Source organism: Bufo bufo, chromosome 2 (genome assembly GCF_905171765.1).
Source record: "Bufo bufo chromosome 2, aBufBuf1.1, whole genome shotgun sequence".
Classification (NCBI taxonomy): Eukaryota; Metazoa; Chordata; class Amphibia; order Anura; family Bufonidae; genus Bufo; species Bufo bufo.
This window is the reverse complement of record NC_053390.1, coordinates 503,922,645-503,938,666: the sequence shown is the minus strand read 5'-3', so window position 1 is coordinate 503,938,666 and position 16,022 is coordinate 503,922,645. Positions and strand designations below refer to the sequence as shown.

Here is a 16,022-nt window from a genome sequence, read left to right as displayed (position 1 = left end):
AAGAAACTGAGTCGTGGGAAGTCCAACACCCACCTCTGTACAACTGCTTTGTGAAGGCACATGATCGCACATCACAAACGCCTATGGGATCAACACATGAGTACAAGCAGCACACAAATTCAAAGCGACCATCCTCCTCCTGGTCCAGCATCTTCAGCCACGTCAACCACTGCTGTCCTCCTTGCCCCCTCTCAACCACCCGCCACTCCGCCTCTCACCTTCAGCAGTTCCATCTCATCTGCCCACAGTCAGGTGTCTGTCAAGGAAATGTTTGAGCATAAGAAGCCAATGTCACAGAGTCACCCCCTTGCCCGGCGTCTGACAGCTGGCTTGACGGAACTCTTAGCCCGCCAGCTTTTACCATACCAGCTGGTGGAGTCTGAGGCCTTCAAAAAATTTGTCGCTATTGGGACACCACAGTGGAAGGTACCCGGACAAATTTTTTTTTTCAAAAAAGGCAATCCCAAAGCTCTACTCAGTGATTGAAAAGGAAGTCATGGCATCTCTGGCATACAGTGTTGGGGCAAGGGTCCATCTGACCACTGATACCTGGTCTGCAAAGCACGGTCAGGGCAGGTATATCACGTACACTGCGCATTGGGTCAACCTGCTGACGGCTGACAAGCATGGAATGCGTGGCTCTGCAGCGGAGTTGGTGACACCGCCACGACTTGCAGGCAGGCCTACTGCCACCTCCTCTACTCCTCCTACTCCATCCTCTTCGATAACCTCCTCGGCTGAGTCCTCTTCTGCTGCGGTGTCTGGCTGCACATCAACGGCACTCCCCCAGCTCCCCAGGGGCTATTCAACATCCCGGATACGACAGTGTCACGCTGTCTTGGGGTTGACTTGCCTGAAAGCAGAGAGCCACACCGGACCAGCACTCCTGTCCGCCCTGAACGCACAGGTGGATCAGTGTCTGACCCCGCACCAACTGGAGATCGGCAAAGTGGTGTGTGACAATGGAAGCAATTTGTTGGCGGCATTGAATTTGGGCAAGTTGTCACATGTGCCGTGCATGGCACATGTGTTTAATCTCATCGTACAACGCTTTGTGTCTAAGTACCCAGGCTTACAGGACGTCCTCAAGCAGGCCAGGAAGGTGTGTGGCCATTTCAGGCGTTCCTACACGGCCATGGCGCACTTTTCAGACATTCAGCCAGTGAGGCTTGATTTGCGACAGCCCGACACGTTGGAATTCAACACTCCTAATGTTCGACCTCCTGCTCCAACAAGAAAAAGCCATCAATGAGTATTTGTATGACCGGGGCGCTAGGACAGCCTCTGCGGAGCTGGGAATTTTTTTGCAACGTTACTGGACGCTCATGCGCAATGCCTGTAGGCTCATGCGCCCTTTTGAGGAGGTGACAAACCTAGTCAGTCGCACCGAAGGCACCATCAGCGACCTCATCCCATTTGTTTTCTTCCTGGAGCGTGCCCTGCGAAGAGTGCTGGATCAGGCTGTAGATGAGCGTGAAGAGGAAGAGGAAGAGTTGGGGTCACCATCACCACCAGAAACAGCCTTGTCATCATCGCTTGCCGGACCTGCGGCAACGCTGCAAGAGGATTGTGAGGAAGAGGAGTCAGAGGAGGAATGTGGCTTTGAGGAGGAGGAAGACCAACCACAGCAGGCATCCCAGGGTGCTCGTTGTTGTCACCTATCTGGGACCCGTGGTGTTGTACGTGGCTGGGGGGAAGAACAGACCGTCAATGACATCAGTGAGGACGAGGAACGGGAAATGAGTAGCTCGGCATCCAACCTTGTGCAAATGGGGTCTTTCATGCTGTCATGTCTGTTGAGGGACCCTCGTATAAAAAGGATGAAGAAGAACGACCTGTACTGGGTGGCCACGCTACTAGACCCCCGGTATAAGCAGAAAGTGGCGGAAATGTTACCAAATTACCGAAAGTCAGAAAGGATGCAGCAGTTCAAAACCAAACTAAAAAATATGCTTTACACAGCTTATAAGGGGGATGTCACAGCACAACGGGAATCTAACTGGGGAAGAGGTGAAAGTATTCCTCCTCCTACCATGACCACGGCGGCAAGGACAGTACGCTTTACAGATGTGTTGTTGATGGAGGACATGCAGAGCTTTTTCAGTCCTACACATCGCCACAGCCCTTCAGGATCCAGCCTTAGAGAACGACTCGACCGACAGGTAGTAGACTACCTCGCCTTAACTGCAGATATCGACACTCTGAGGAGCGATAAACCCCTTGACTACTGGGTGTGCAGGCTTGACCTGTGGCCTGAGCTATCCCAGTTTGCGATAGAACTTCTGGCCTGCCCCGCTTCAAGTGTCCTGTCAGACCTTCAGTGCAGCAGGAGGCATTGTCACTGACAAAAGAAGTCGCCTCGGTCAAAAAAGTGTTGATTACCTCACCTTCATTAAGATGAATGAGGCATGGATCCCGAAGGGACTGACAGTGGGGGATACGTTTGACTAACAAAAGGCCTGATGACATGCCTTGGCCTCAAAATGGTCCCCACGCTGCTGTATTTAATGTCTGCATACCGGATGACTTTCGTGAATTCTCCGCCACCAACTAGGGTTCAAGCCACAATGTTTTAGTCACCTTTCTGCCTTGAAAACATAAATTTTTCCGGTCTCTGCTACAACAGCGGCTGCAACAATACCATTATTTTTCGGGCATGTGTACATGCCTAACTTTTCTGGCCTCTGGTGCTGCACTGTGGCTGCAAAAACAAAACAAAAAAAAAAAGGCACATACAAGTGTCAATTCCCCTTCGTGATTGTTACCTTGTTGTGGTGAAGGGGCTTGCGTATCACAATGAAGCGATCATCACCTCTATGAGTGTGTTGGCAATGTTGCCATATCCCAGATGATAAGACCGTTGCTTCATCATGATCAGACCAAAAGCGATCGGCTGGATAATTTTTCATAGAAAAAACATTAATGTTTTTTTTGTTTGTTTTTTAAGTTGTATGGGTTTTTAATACATAAAATAAAAAATCATAATAAAGTCTCTTAATAGTTTATTAGAAATAATGCAGATAATTAAAAAAAAATCCCCATCAATTCCAATACAAACAAGTACAAAGCTCAGAACTAAATTATTGCTGGATGTCGTAATGGTTCGTTAATTCGACAATGGTTAATCAATTCGACACACGTCCCCGGATAGGGGACGTAACAGGGATTAAACTGATAGGAATAGCACTAGTTAAGACACCACTCATATAGGGTGTCACAGCACATTGCTCCGTGCACGCGCAGTGCCCCAACTTGGGAGTAAGAAGACCGACCAAGCTGCTTTTTCCATCTCCCGGTTCCTAAAATCAATTCAGTTTGGTGTATCAGAGTTTGGTCTGTCACTGTGAAGGCAGTCGAAGGTACCCGGCCTAAATTTTTTTTCACAAAAGGCAATCCCTGATATGGGACGTAACAGGGATTAAACTGATGAGAAGAGAGTACTACAGAAAATACCACTCATATCGGGTGTGACAGTAAATTGCACGGCGCAGACGCAGTGACCGTGGCGTGGATTCAAACAAAGGGGAGGGAGCCAGCATTTTTTTAACCATCTCCCCATTCGAAAAATCTATTTAATAAATGGACCCCAGATTGGGGACGTAACAGGGATTAAACTGATGAGAAGAGAGAACTACAGAAAATAGCACTCATATCGTGTGAGAGAGTAAATTGCACGGCGCGGACGCAGTGACCGTGGCGTGGATTCAAACAAAGGGGAGGGAACCAGCGTTTTTTTAACCATCTCCCCGTTCGAAAAATCTATTTAATAAATGGACCCCAGATTGGGGACGTAACAGGGATTAAACTGATGAGAAGAGAGAACTACAGAAAATACCACTCATATCGGGTGGGACAGTAAATTGCACGGTGCAGACGCAGTGACCGTGGCATGGATTCAAACAAAGGGGAGGAAGCCAGCGTTTTTTTAACCATCTCCCCGTTCGAAAAATCTATTTAATAAATGGACCCCAGATTGGGGACGTAACAGGGATTAAACTGATGAGAAGAGAGAACTACAGAAAATACCATTCATATTGGGTGTGACAGTAAATTGCACGGCACAGACGCAGTGACCGTGGATTCAAACACAGGGGAGGGAGCCAGCGTTTTTTTAACCATCTCCCCGTTCGAAAAATCAATTCAATTCACCTTTCGGGGACCCTTGGTGTTGTACGTGGCTGGGTGGAGGAAGAAACCTTCAATGACATCAACGGGACATGGCTAGCTTGGTATCCAACCTTGTGCAAATGGGGAGTTTGCGGTGCATTAAAAGGGGAGTTTGGTCTGTCAATGTCTGTGAAGCGGGCGTAACCCTTACACTACCTGATCGATACAACATCATACCTGATCGTATACACACACTGGATGTTTTAAACCACGTTGTTCAAAAAAAATTGGATTGTTAGGTGATTTATGCCCTTTATGGATTAAAACCCGACTCTGCGTCAACTACGTAATTTTCCATGGGAGTTTTGCCATGGATCCCCCTCCGGCATGCCACAGTCCAGGTGTTAGTCCCCTTGAAACAACATTTCCATCACTATTGTGGCCAGAAAGAGTCCCTGTGGGTTTTAAAATTCTCCTGCCTATTGAAGTCTATGGCGGTTCGCCCGGTTCGCGAACACTTGCGGAAATTCGCGTTCGCCGTTCGCGAACGGAAAATTTTATGTTCACGACATCACTAATAGCAATATAGGGAATATTCATAAAATACACATATAGACTGCAATTTAGCTAATATAGTGCTATAGTATTTTTTTTTTATAGTGTACATTTTTTCAAAATCTGAAGTTCAGAAAAGACAAAAAAAATTAGACTATAAAAAAAAGATTATAGCACTATATTAGCTAAATTACAGTCTACTTGCGTATTTTACGAATATTCGCTATATTGCTATAACTTTGTTTTTTAGAATATTCGTCATATTCTAAAACAAGAATATATAGCAATATAGCGAATATTCGTAAAATACATATATAGACTGCAATTTAGCTAATATAGTGCTTTAGTATTTTTTTTTATAGTGTACATTTTTTTCAAATCTGAATTTCAGAAGAGACAAAAAAATTTGACTTTTAAAAAAATGATTATAGCACTATATTAGCTAAATTACAGTCTATTTGTATATTTTACGAATATTTGCTATACCTTTGTTTTTTAGAATATTCGTAATATACACAAATAGAATGTAATTTAGCTAATATAGTGCTATAATCTTTTTTTTATAGTCTAATTTTCTTTGTCTCTTCTGAACTTCAGATTTTGAAAAAATGTACACTATAAAAAAAAATACTATAGCACTATATTAGCTAAATTGCAGTCTATATGTGTATTTTACGAATATTCGCTATATTGCTATAACTTAGTTTTTTAGAATATTACGAATATTCTAAAAAACGAAGTTATAGCAATATAGCGAATATTCGTAAAATGCACATATTAGCCATAGCCATAGCCAACCAATAGGAAAGTTGCCTTATAAAGTTAAAATCGCAATACGCGAATAATTAAATCGCATATTATTCGCGATAAATAGAATGACGAATATTCGATTTTGACGAATATAAGACTAATATTCAATCAAATATTCGCAAAATATTGCGAAATCGAATATGGCACCTCCCGCTCATCACTAGTCCTGTATTGGAAGTTTTTTCTGGATCTTACGTTTTTGTTTTGGAGTTTACAAGTCAGCCGTGTCCAGGAGCTGATTCCGTGCTCACTGCAAAGAGGAGCAGGTGAGAGCTGCCTTTTCCTTTCTACACATACAAATATATACACTTGTGTACAAACTTTAACATAGCTAAGTAAGAATGCACACATAAAACATAAAAATATGTGCAAATACTCACACAGATATATCAAAAGTACATACTACTCTCCTCCCTCGACTTAGAGTATCAGGTCCATAACCTAGCAGGTCATTACTAGAGTTGAGCGAACACCTGGATGTTCGGGTTCGAGAAGTTCGGCCGAACTTCCCGAAAATTTTCGGGTTCGGGGTCCGAACTCGACCCGAACTTCGCCCCGAACCCGAACCCCATTGAAGTCAATGGGGACCCGAACTTTATGGCACTAAAAAGGCTGTAAAATAGCCCAGGAAAGGGCTAGAGGGCTGCAAAAGGCAGAAAAATGTAGGTAAATCCCATGCAAACAAATGTGAATAGGGAAATGAATAAAAAAATAAGAAAAAAAACAATATCAATTGGAGAGAGGTCCCATAGCAGAGAATCAGGCTTCATGTCATAGCAGAGAATCAGGCTTCATGTCACCCACCACTGGAACAGGCCATTGTCAGATATTTTTAGGCCCCGGCACCCAGACAGAGGAGAGGTTCATTCAACTTTGGGTTGCCCCGCATTATAATGGTAAAATGAAAATAAAAATAGGATTGAATGAGGAAGTGCCCTGGAGTACAAGAATATATGGTTAAGGGGAGGTAGTTATAAATGTCTAATCTGCACAAGGGATGGACAGGTCCTGTGGGATCCATGCGTGGTTCATTTTTATGAACGTCAGCTTGTCCACATTGGCTGTAGACAGGCGGCTGAGTTTGTCTGTAATGATGCCCCCTGTCGTGCTGAATACACGTTCAGACAAAACGCTGGTCGCCGGGCAGGCCAGCACCTCCAAGGCATAAAAGGCTAGCTCTGGCCACGTGGACAATTTGGAGACCCAGAAGTTGAATGGGGCCGAACCATCAGTCAGTACGTGGAGGGGTGTGCACACATACTGTTCCACCATGTTAGTGAAATGTTGCCTCCTGCTAACACGTTCCGTATCAGGTGGTGGTGCAGTTAGCTGTGGCTTGGTGACAAAACTTTTCCACATCTCTGCCATGCTAACCCTGCTCTCAGAGGAGCTGGCCATGACACAGCTGCATTGGCGACCTCTTGCTCCTCCTCTGCCTTCGCCTTGGGCTTCCACTTGTTCCCCTGTGACATTTGGGAATGCTCTCAGTAGCGCGTCTACCAGCGTGCGCTTGTACTCGCGCATCTTCCTATCACGCTCCAGTGCAGGAAGTAAGGTGGGCACATTGTCTTTGTAACGGGGATCCAGCAGGGTGGCAACCCAGTAGTCCGCACACGTTAAAATGTGGGCAACTCTGCTGTCGTTGCGCAGGCACTGTAGCATGTAGTCGCTCATGTGTGCCAGGCTGCCCAGAGGTAAGGACAAGCTGTCCTCTGTGGGAGGCGTATCGTCATCGTCCTGCGTTTCCCCCCAGCCACGCACCAGTGATGGGCCCGAGCTGCGTTGGGTGCCACCCCGTTGTGAACATGCTTCATCCTCCTCCTCCTCCACCTCTTCCTCATCCTCGTCCTCCTCGTCCTCCAGTAGTGGGCCCTGTCTGGCCACATTTGTACCTGGCCTCTACTGTTGCAAAAAACCTCCCTCTGAGTCACTTCTAAGAGACTGTCCTGAAAGTGCTAAAAATTACCCCCCTTCCTCCTCCTCCTCCTGGGCCACCTCCTCTTCCATCATCGCCCTAAGTGTTTTCTCAAGGAGACATAGAAGTGGTATTGTAACGTTGATAACGGCGTCATCGCCACTGGCCATGTTGGTGGAGTACTCGAAACAGCGCAACAGGGCACACAGGTCTCGCATGGAGGCCCAGTCATTGGTGGTGAAGTGGTGCTGTTCCGCAGTGCGACTGACCCGTGCGTGCTGCAGCTGAAACTCCACTATGGCCTGCTGCTTCTCGCTCTGTCCAGCATGTGCAAGGTGGAGTTCCACCTGGTGGGCACATCGCATATGAGGCGGTGAGCAGGAAGGCCGAAGTTACGCTGTAGCGCAGACAGGCGAGCAGCGGCAGGATGTGAACGCCGGAAGCGCGCACAGACGGCCCGCACTTTATGCAGCAGCTCTGACATGTTGGGGTAGTTGTGAATGAACTTCTGCACCACCAAATTCAGCACATGCGCCAGGCAAGGGATGTGCATCAAACCAGCTAGTCCCAGAGCTGCGATGAGATTTCGCCCATTATCGCACACCACCAGGCCGGGCTTGAGGCTCACCGGCAGCAACCACTCGTCTGTTATTCAATACCCCGCCACAACTCCTGCGCGGTGTGGGGCCTGTCCCCCAAACATATGAGTTTCAGAATGGCCTGCTGACGTTTACCCCGGGCTGTGCTGAAGTTGGTGGTGAAGGTGTGTGGCTGACTGGATGAGCAGGTGGAAGAAGAGGAGGAGGAAGCCGAGTAGGAGGAGGAGGCTACAGGAGGCAAAGAATGTTGCCCTGCGATCCTTGGCGGCGGAAGGACGTGCGCCAAAGAGCTCTCCGCCTGGGGCCCAGCCACCACTACATTTACCCAGTGTGCAGTTAGGGAGATATAGCGTCCCTGGTTAGGTGGACCTTGCCACAGATGGCGTGGCGCAGTGCACACTTGATTTTATCGGATACTTGGTTGTGCAGGGAAGACACGGCTCTCTTGGAGAAGTAGTGGCGGCTAGGAACAACATACTGTGGGACAGCAAGCGACATGAGCTGTTTGAAGCTGTCTGTGTCCACCAGCCTGAATGACAGCATTTCATAGGCCAGTAGTTTAGATATGCTGGCATTCAGGGCCAGGGATCGAGGGTGGCTAGGTGGGAATTTACGCTTTCTCTCAAATGTTTGTGAGATGGAGAGCTGAATGCTGCCGTGTGACATGGTGGAGATGCTTGGTGACCGAGGTGGTGGTGTTGGTGGTACATCCTCTGTTTGCTGGGCGGCAGGTGCCAACGTTCCTCCCGAGGCGGAGGAAGAGGCCGAGGCGGCAGCAGCAGAAGAGGTAGCAGGGGGAGCCTGAGTTTGTTTTTAAGGTTTTTACTCCACTGCAGTTCATGCTCTGCATGCAAATGCCTGGTCATGCAGGTTGTGCTAAGGTTCAGAACGTTAATGCCTCGCTTCAGGCTCTGATGGCACAGCGTGCAAACCGCTCGGGTCTTGTCGTCAGCACATTGTTTGAAGAACTGCCACGCCAAGGAACTCCTTGAAGCTGCCTTTGGGGTGCTCGGTCCCAGGTGGCGGTGGCCAGTAGCAGGTGAACTCTCTTGGTGGCGGGTGTTCTGCTTTTGCCCTCTGCTCCCTCTTTTGCTACACTGTTGGCTCGGTCTCACCACTGCCTCTTCCTCTGAACTCTGAAAGTCAGTGGCACGACCTTTATTCCATGTGGGGTCTAGGACCTCATCGTCCCCTGCATCGTCTTCCACCCAGTCTTCCTCCCTGACCTCCTGTTCAGTCTGCACACTGCAGAAAGACGCAGCAGTTGGCACCTGTGTTTCGTCATCATCAGAGACGTGCTGAGGTGGTATTCCCATGTCCTCATCATCAGTAAACATAAGTGGTTGTGCGTCAGTGCATTCTATGTCCTCCACCGCTGGGGAAGGGCTAGGTGGATGCCCTTGGGAAACCCTGCCAGCAGAGTCTTCAAACAGCATAAGAGACTGCTGCATAACTTGAGGCTCAGACAGTTTCCCTGATATGCGTGGGGGTGATTTGACAGACTGATGGGCTTGGTTTTCAGGCACAACCTGTGCGCTTTTTGCAGAAGACTGGGTGGGAGATAATGTGAACGTGCTGGATCCACTGTCGGCCACCCAATTGACTAATGCCTGTACCTGCTCAGGCCTTACCATCCTTAGAACGGCATTGGGCCCACCAAATATCGCTGTAAATTCTGCTGGCTACTGGGACCTGAGGTAGTTGGTTCACTAGGACGTGTGGCTGTGGCAGAACGGCCACGTCCTCTCCCAGCACCAGAGGGTCCACTAACACCACCACGACCATGTCCGCATCCGCGTCCCTTACTAGATGTTTTCCTCATTGTTACCGTTCACCACAATAAGAAAAAAAATATTTGGCCCAATGTATTGAATTCAAATTCAGGCCTTTTTTTTTACAGGCACCCAACACTATCTGGCTATCTTGTAAGCCTAGTATTTAGGCCCTGGATGACAGGTATCCTTTTACGGACAGAATTAGACTTGGAAATGCACAGTAGCGTGTGAAGTTATTGAGGATGACCCTATCAGCACCTTCAATGTAATATACCCTTTTATGGATAGATTTAAACTTGGCCTGCTACAGCAGAAACCACTGATTTAGGGAATTGCTAATTTGGGAATTGTATTTCAACCCAGAACAAAAACTGTGCTTTGACGGACACTAATTAACTTGACCAGCCACAGCAGTAACCTCGGATTTAGCTGAATATAAATTGTAGGCCTAGTATTTAGGCCCTGGATGGATGACAGGTATCCCTTTACGGACAGAATTACACTTGGAGATGCACGGTAGCGTGTGAAGTTATTGAGAATGACCCTATCAGCACCTTCAATGTAATATACCCTTTTATGGATAGATTTAAACTTGGCCTGATACAGCAGAATCCACTGATTTAGGGAATTGCTAATTTGGGAATTGTGTTTCAACCCAGAAAAAAATATATCCTTTGCCAGACAGCAGACAGTATTACAATTGGCTAGCCACAGCTGAAACACCAGATTTAGGGTACTGCTATTTGGCAATTGTATTTCACCCCTCAATAAAATAGCAAGCACAGAATATAGCAAAAAAAACAACACACTATTGATGGTTAAATGGACTTGGTGGCAGCTTGTGCTGGTGCACCACAAGACGGCCGCCGATCACCCCAGAAAAAAGTGACAGAAAAACGCTCTGAGCAGCCTAAAAACAGTGAGCAATTAACTAGCAGAAGTTGAATGATACACAGCTGTAGATCGATCACTTCAGTAAGTGTTTTTGATGAGTAAATCCCTGCCTAATCTGGCCCTAACAGCAGCAGCTGCATCCTATCCCTACACTGATCAGAGCAGAGTGACGTGTGGCGCTACTTGACTCCAGCTTAAATAGAGGCTGGGTCACATGCTGCACTGGCCAATCACAGCCATGCCAATAGTAGGCATGGCTGTGATGGCCTCTTGGGGCAAGTAGTATGACGCTTGTTGATTGGCTGCTTTGCAGCCTTTCAAAAAGCGCCAAGAAAGCGCCGAACACCGAACCCAGACTTTTATGTAAATGTTCGGGTTCGGGTCCGTGTCACGAACACCCCAAACCCCTATACAGTTCGGGTTCGCTCATCCCTAGTCATTACATATCCCTCCCACCTCCCCCCCCCCACACACACACACATATACTATGTTAAGTGCCTATTGTATAATGCAGTAATGCAGTACATTACATCCCTCCCTGTCCCCTCAGCATCTGCTTCATAACACCTTGCCCCCCCTCCACCGCATGCATTCCGTACAGTATTAGAATGTATTAGCTCCGATGAGCCGATGAGCTAAAGTAATAACTTCATAAATTGATTTCTACTGTAAAAAAACTATTTTCCGAACTCGGATGTTTTATCTGAAGTCGATTCGCTCATCCTTATTGGGGACGGGTCTGAGTATGTCTAGCAGTAAAACTTGGCTGGTTGAAAATCACTGTTCAGCCATGCTGGCGCCCCACCTGCACTTAAACCTGACTGCGCATTGGGGCTAGGCCTTTGGCTATTTTCCCATGTACACCACACTTGGTAGAGCTATATAATATTTCAAACATGCATACTTGTGTGTTCTTTTTACCTCAATGTGCCAATATTGGATGTGAGTGAGCAGTAGAAGTCATACTCACAAGTTGCAGCAACTTGTGATGTACCATTTTATATTGGAATGAAGTAAGAAATAAAAGAAACAAAAGGTTTTGTACCAGCAACTTGTATGACTTCTATTGCTCACTTACATACAATCTGCAAGTTTGAAAGACTGTCAGTGCTGGGTTAAGCAGAGCTCCCGGTGTGGACTTGTATTTGCTACAGGACTGAAGTGCTACATATTATGAAAGCTATATAATAAGTGATAAACAACTTACAGTAGCTTTTAAAATTATATTTCAATAAATGGATTGAATGGAATACATACATATTTATTATCACTAGGAGTGAATGTTGTAGCAGTACTGTTGCTGGGATTTGGAAGGTCCTGGCATATGCATTGTTGTATTTTGAACCTGAAATATAATAAGAGTATAATGACATTGCTTATCAAGAACTGCTTAATCTATAATATACAGTATGTGTTTTAGTGCATTTGATAATATACCATAGATAAAAAAAAAAAATACCAGTCTAAAATACTAAGGAGTACTTTGGAGACTAGAAAGTTACTATCATTGGGCCTACCAGCTAAGGTCTCTTTCACACTTGCGTTGTCCGGATCCGGCGTGTACTCCACTTGCCGGAATTACACGCCGGATCCGGAAAAACGCAATTGTACTGAAAGCATTTGAAGACGGAGCCGTCTTCAAATTGCGTTCAGTGTTACTATGGCAGCCAGGACGCTATTAAAGTCCTGGTTGCCATAGTAGGAGCGGGGAGCAGGGGAGCGGTATACTTACAGTCCGTGCGGCTCCCGGGGAGCTCCAGAATGACGTCAGAGCGCCCCATGCGCATGGATGACGTGATCCATGTGATCACGTGATCCATGCGCTTGGGGCGCCCTGACGTCACTCTGGAGCGCCTGGGGAGCCGCACGGACGGTAAGTATACTGCTCCCCCGCTCCCCGCTACACTTTACCTTTACCATGGCTGCCAGGACTTTAGCGTCCCGGCAGCCATGGTAACCATTCAGAAAAGCTAAATGTCGGGTCCGGCAATGCGCCGAAACAACGTTTAGCTTAATGCCGGATCCGGATCAATGCCTTTCAATGGGCATTAATTCCGTATCCGGCCTTGCGGCAAGTTTTCAGGATTTTTGGCCGGAGGAAAAAGCGCAGCATGCTGCAGTATTTTCTCCGGCCAAAAAACGTTCCGTTCCGGAACTGAAGACATCCTGATGCATCCTGAACGGATTTCACTCCAATCAGAATGCATTAGGATAAAACTGATCAGGATTCTTCCGGCATAGAGCCCCGACGACGGAACTTTATGCCGGAAGAAAAGAACGCAGGTGTGAAAGAGCCCTTAGGCTCTGTTCACTGTGATGCCATTATTTCTAGTTTTACAATATGATGTGCCTGTTAGTGAATCTTACAACATTATTATGATGTTAAAGAGCAATGGAAACCTGATGTAAAATGAATGTGTGAATGCAGAACACATTTCATGTTGTCCCAATTTTGATACACCGGTCTGACTTCCTGGTTCTAGATGACAATGATCATTAGTGGATATTGTCTGGATATACTCTATTTCCATAAGGTCTCATGCATTCGACCATAGTTTTGGTCCTGGTCTGATCCGCATTGTTTGCAGATCATATGTGGACCCATTTATTTCTATGGGAAATAAAAAAAATATGGACAACGCACAGATGTCATCCGTGTGCGTGTCCACTTCCATGTGGCTGTTCCGCAAGTTATAGAACATTTCCTATTCTTTACCATTTTGCGGACCAGAATAGGCATTTCAACTGATTGATAGCAATGCGCACAGCCGGTATCCATATTTTGCGGATCAGTGGTTTGCGGATAGTATAATTGATAAAGTCGTGTACATGAAGCCTTTTTTAGGTCTGACACTGTGACCACCCCAGTTTTCAGATCCCTACTGATCTATTATAATGTGTTATAAAATGTAATTTAGGGCAACCCCTTTAACACAATAATAATCTGAGTTATATTACAGTGGTTTTCCCAGGAGTTAAATATTGATGAGATATCCTCGGGGCTGGTTATCAATATCTGATCACTGAAGATCTCATACTCGGCACCCCCACCAACCAGTTATTTGAAGGTCCTGCAGTGCTCAGATGAGGGCTGCTGCCTCTTCATAGTATAGTGAGAACAGCTCTATACATTATATATGGCTCTGCTTGGAATTGCAGCTCAGTCCCATTTACAGTAGTCCCTCAATATACAATATTAATTGGTTCCAGGATGACCATTGTATGTTGAAACCATTGTAAGTTGAGTAATTGGTTCCAAAGCCCCCAAATGTCATCCAAGATAAGAGAAAATGAAGATTTAAGAAAAATAAGCAGATGACTAAGATAGATAAAATAAGTCCTTTCATATAAAAGTCAGGAATACCTGCTAACTAGCAGGGGCGGACTGACCATTCGAGCACTCGGGCATAGACCGAGAGCCCACGGCCAGTAGGGGGCCCCATGAGATGTGGGGCATTTGGGTTGGCCCCCCGGGCCCGACATCACTGGGGAGCCCATTGCCGACCCAAACGCCCACAAACTATGGCGAGGCATGGGAGCGCATTGTTCCCTGCCCCGCCGATCACCGCTAATCCTATGCAGTAGTATTCCCGGCGCAGGCGGGCACAATAACGTCATCACGCGCCTGTGCTGGGACGCAGCACAGTGACGTGCGCCGCGCGCCTGCCTATCTATGGGGGAGTGCCAGGAGTCTAGGACACACAGGTAAGTTTTGGCTTTTATTTTATTTTTTTGTGTGCCTAGCCAACTTTAGGGGACATTACTGGGAGGCACATGAGGCGAGGATACATATTATTGAAGGGACAATGGGGGGCAAATTACTACATTGGGAGCAAACTACTACATGGGGGCAGTGTGGGGGAAATTAACACTGTGGGGGCAGTGTGGGAGAAAATTAATACTGTGGGGGCAGTGTGGGGGAAAAATTACTACTGTGGGGGCAGTCTGGGGGGGAAATCAATACTGTGGGGGCAGTATGGGGGAAAATTATACTGTGGGGGATAATTGGTACTGTGGGGGAAGTGTGGGGTACAATTAGTACTGTGGGGGCAGTGTGGGGGACAATTGGTACTGTGGGGGCAGTGTGGGGGACAATTGGTACTGTGGGGGCAGTGTGGGGAAATTAATACTGTGGGGGCAGTGTGGGGGACAATTGGTACTTTGGGGGCAGTGTGGGGGACAATTACTACTGTGGGGGCAGTGTGGGGGGACAATTGTTACTGTGGGGGCAGTGTGGGGGACAATGACTACTTTGGGGGAAGTATGGGGGACAATTGGTACTGTGGGGGCAGTGTGAGGGAAATGTACTACTGTGGGGGCAGTGTGGGGACAATTACTACTGTGGGGGCAGTGTGGGGGACATTTACTACTGTGGGAGCAGTGTGGGGAACAATTACTACTGTGGGGGCAGTGTGGGGAACAATTACTACTGTGGGGGCAGTGTGGGTGACAATTGGTACTGTGGGGGCAGTGTGGGGGAAAATTACTACTGTGGGGGCAGTGTGGGGAACAATTTCTACTGTGGGGGCAGTGTGGGCACAATTACTACTGTGGGGACAGTGTGGAGGACAATTACTACTGTGGGGGACAATTACTACTGTGGGGACAGTGTGGGGGACAATTACTACTGTGGGGACAGTGTGGGGGAAAATTACTACTGTGGGGGCTGTGTGGGGGACAATTACTACTGTGGGAGCAGTGTGGGGGACAGTTACTACTGTGGGGGAAGTGTGGGGGACAATTACTACTGTGGGGGCAGTGTGGGGGACAATTACTACTGTGGGGGCAGTGTGGAGGACAATTACTACTGTGGTGGCAGTGTGGGGACAATTACTACTGTGGGGGCAGTGTGGGGACAATTACTATTGTGGAGGCAGTGTGTGGGACAATTACTACTGTGGGGGCAGTGTGGTGACAATTACAACTGTGATGGCAGTGTGGGGGATGTCGCTATTTGGTAGGAACTATAGGGGCATTTCTATTAGAAGGACATATTAGGGGACATTATTTTTCAGGGATACTATACAGGTATTATTACCTGGAGCACGATATAGGATGTTATTATTACTGGGGGCACTCTAAGGGACATTATAATTACTGTAGACACCATAGGGACATTTGGGGGTCATTTATCAAACTGGTGTAAAGTAGAACTGGCTTAGTTGCAACCAGATTCCCCTTTTAATTTTAGACAGTTTCTTTTGAGAATGAAAGGTGGAATCTGATTGGTTGCTATGGGCAACTAAGCCAATTGTACTATACACCAGTTTGATAAATAGCCCCAATTATGAGAAATCTAACATGTCTGTGTAACAAACTCTGCAGAGACGAGATACGGCTGAAATAATTTGTCATGGCGGTCTGGGT

General features: G+C 46.9%; 1 protein-coding gene across 2 annotated transcripts in view; it reads right to left on the bottom strand.

Annotated features, from left to right (window-relative positions):
• The window catches only part of IL12RB1 (interleukin 12 receptor subunit beta 1), a 403,260-nt gene that overhangs the window by 27,734 nt on the left and 359,504 nt on the right, over positions 1–16,022 (bottom strand). For both annotated transcript variants that reach the window (XM_040417823.1, XM_040417824.1), the window contains one exon: positions 11,913–12,000. In XM_040417823.1, coding sequence (XP_040273757.1) covers positions 11,913–12,000 — 88 coding nt within the window. The remainder of the gene's footprint in view (positions 1–11,912; positions 12,001–16,022) is intronic.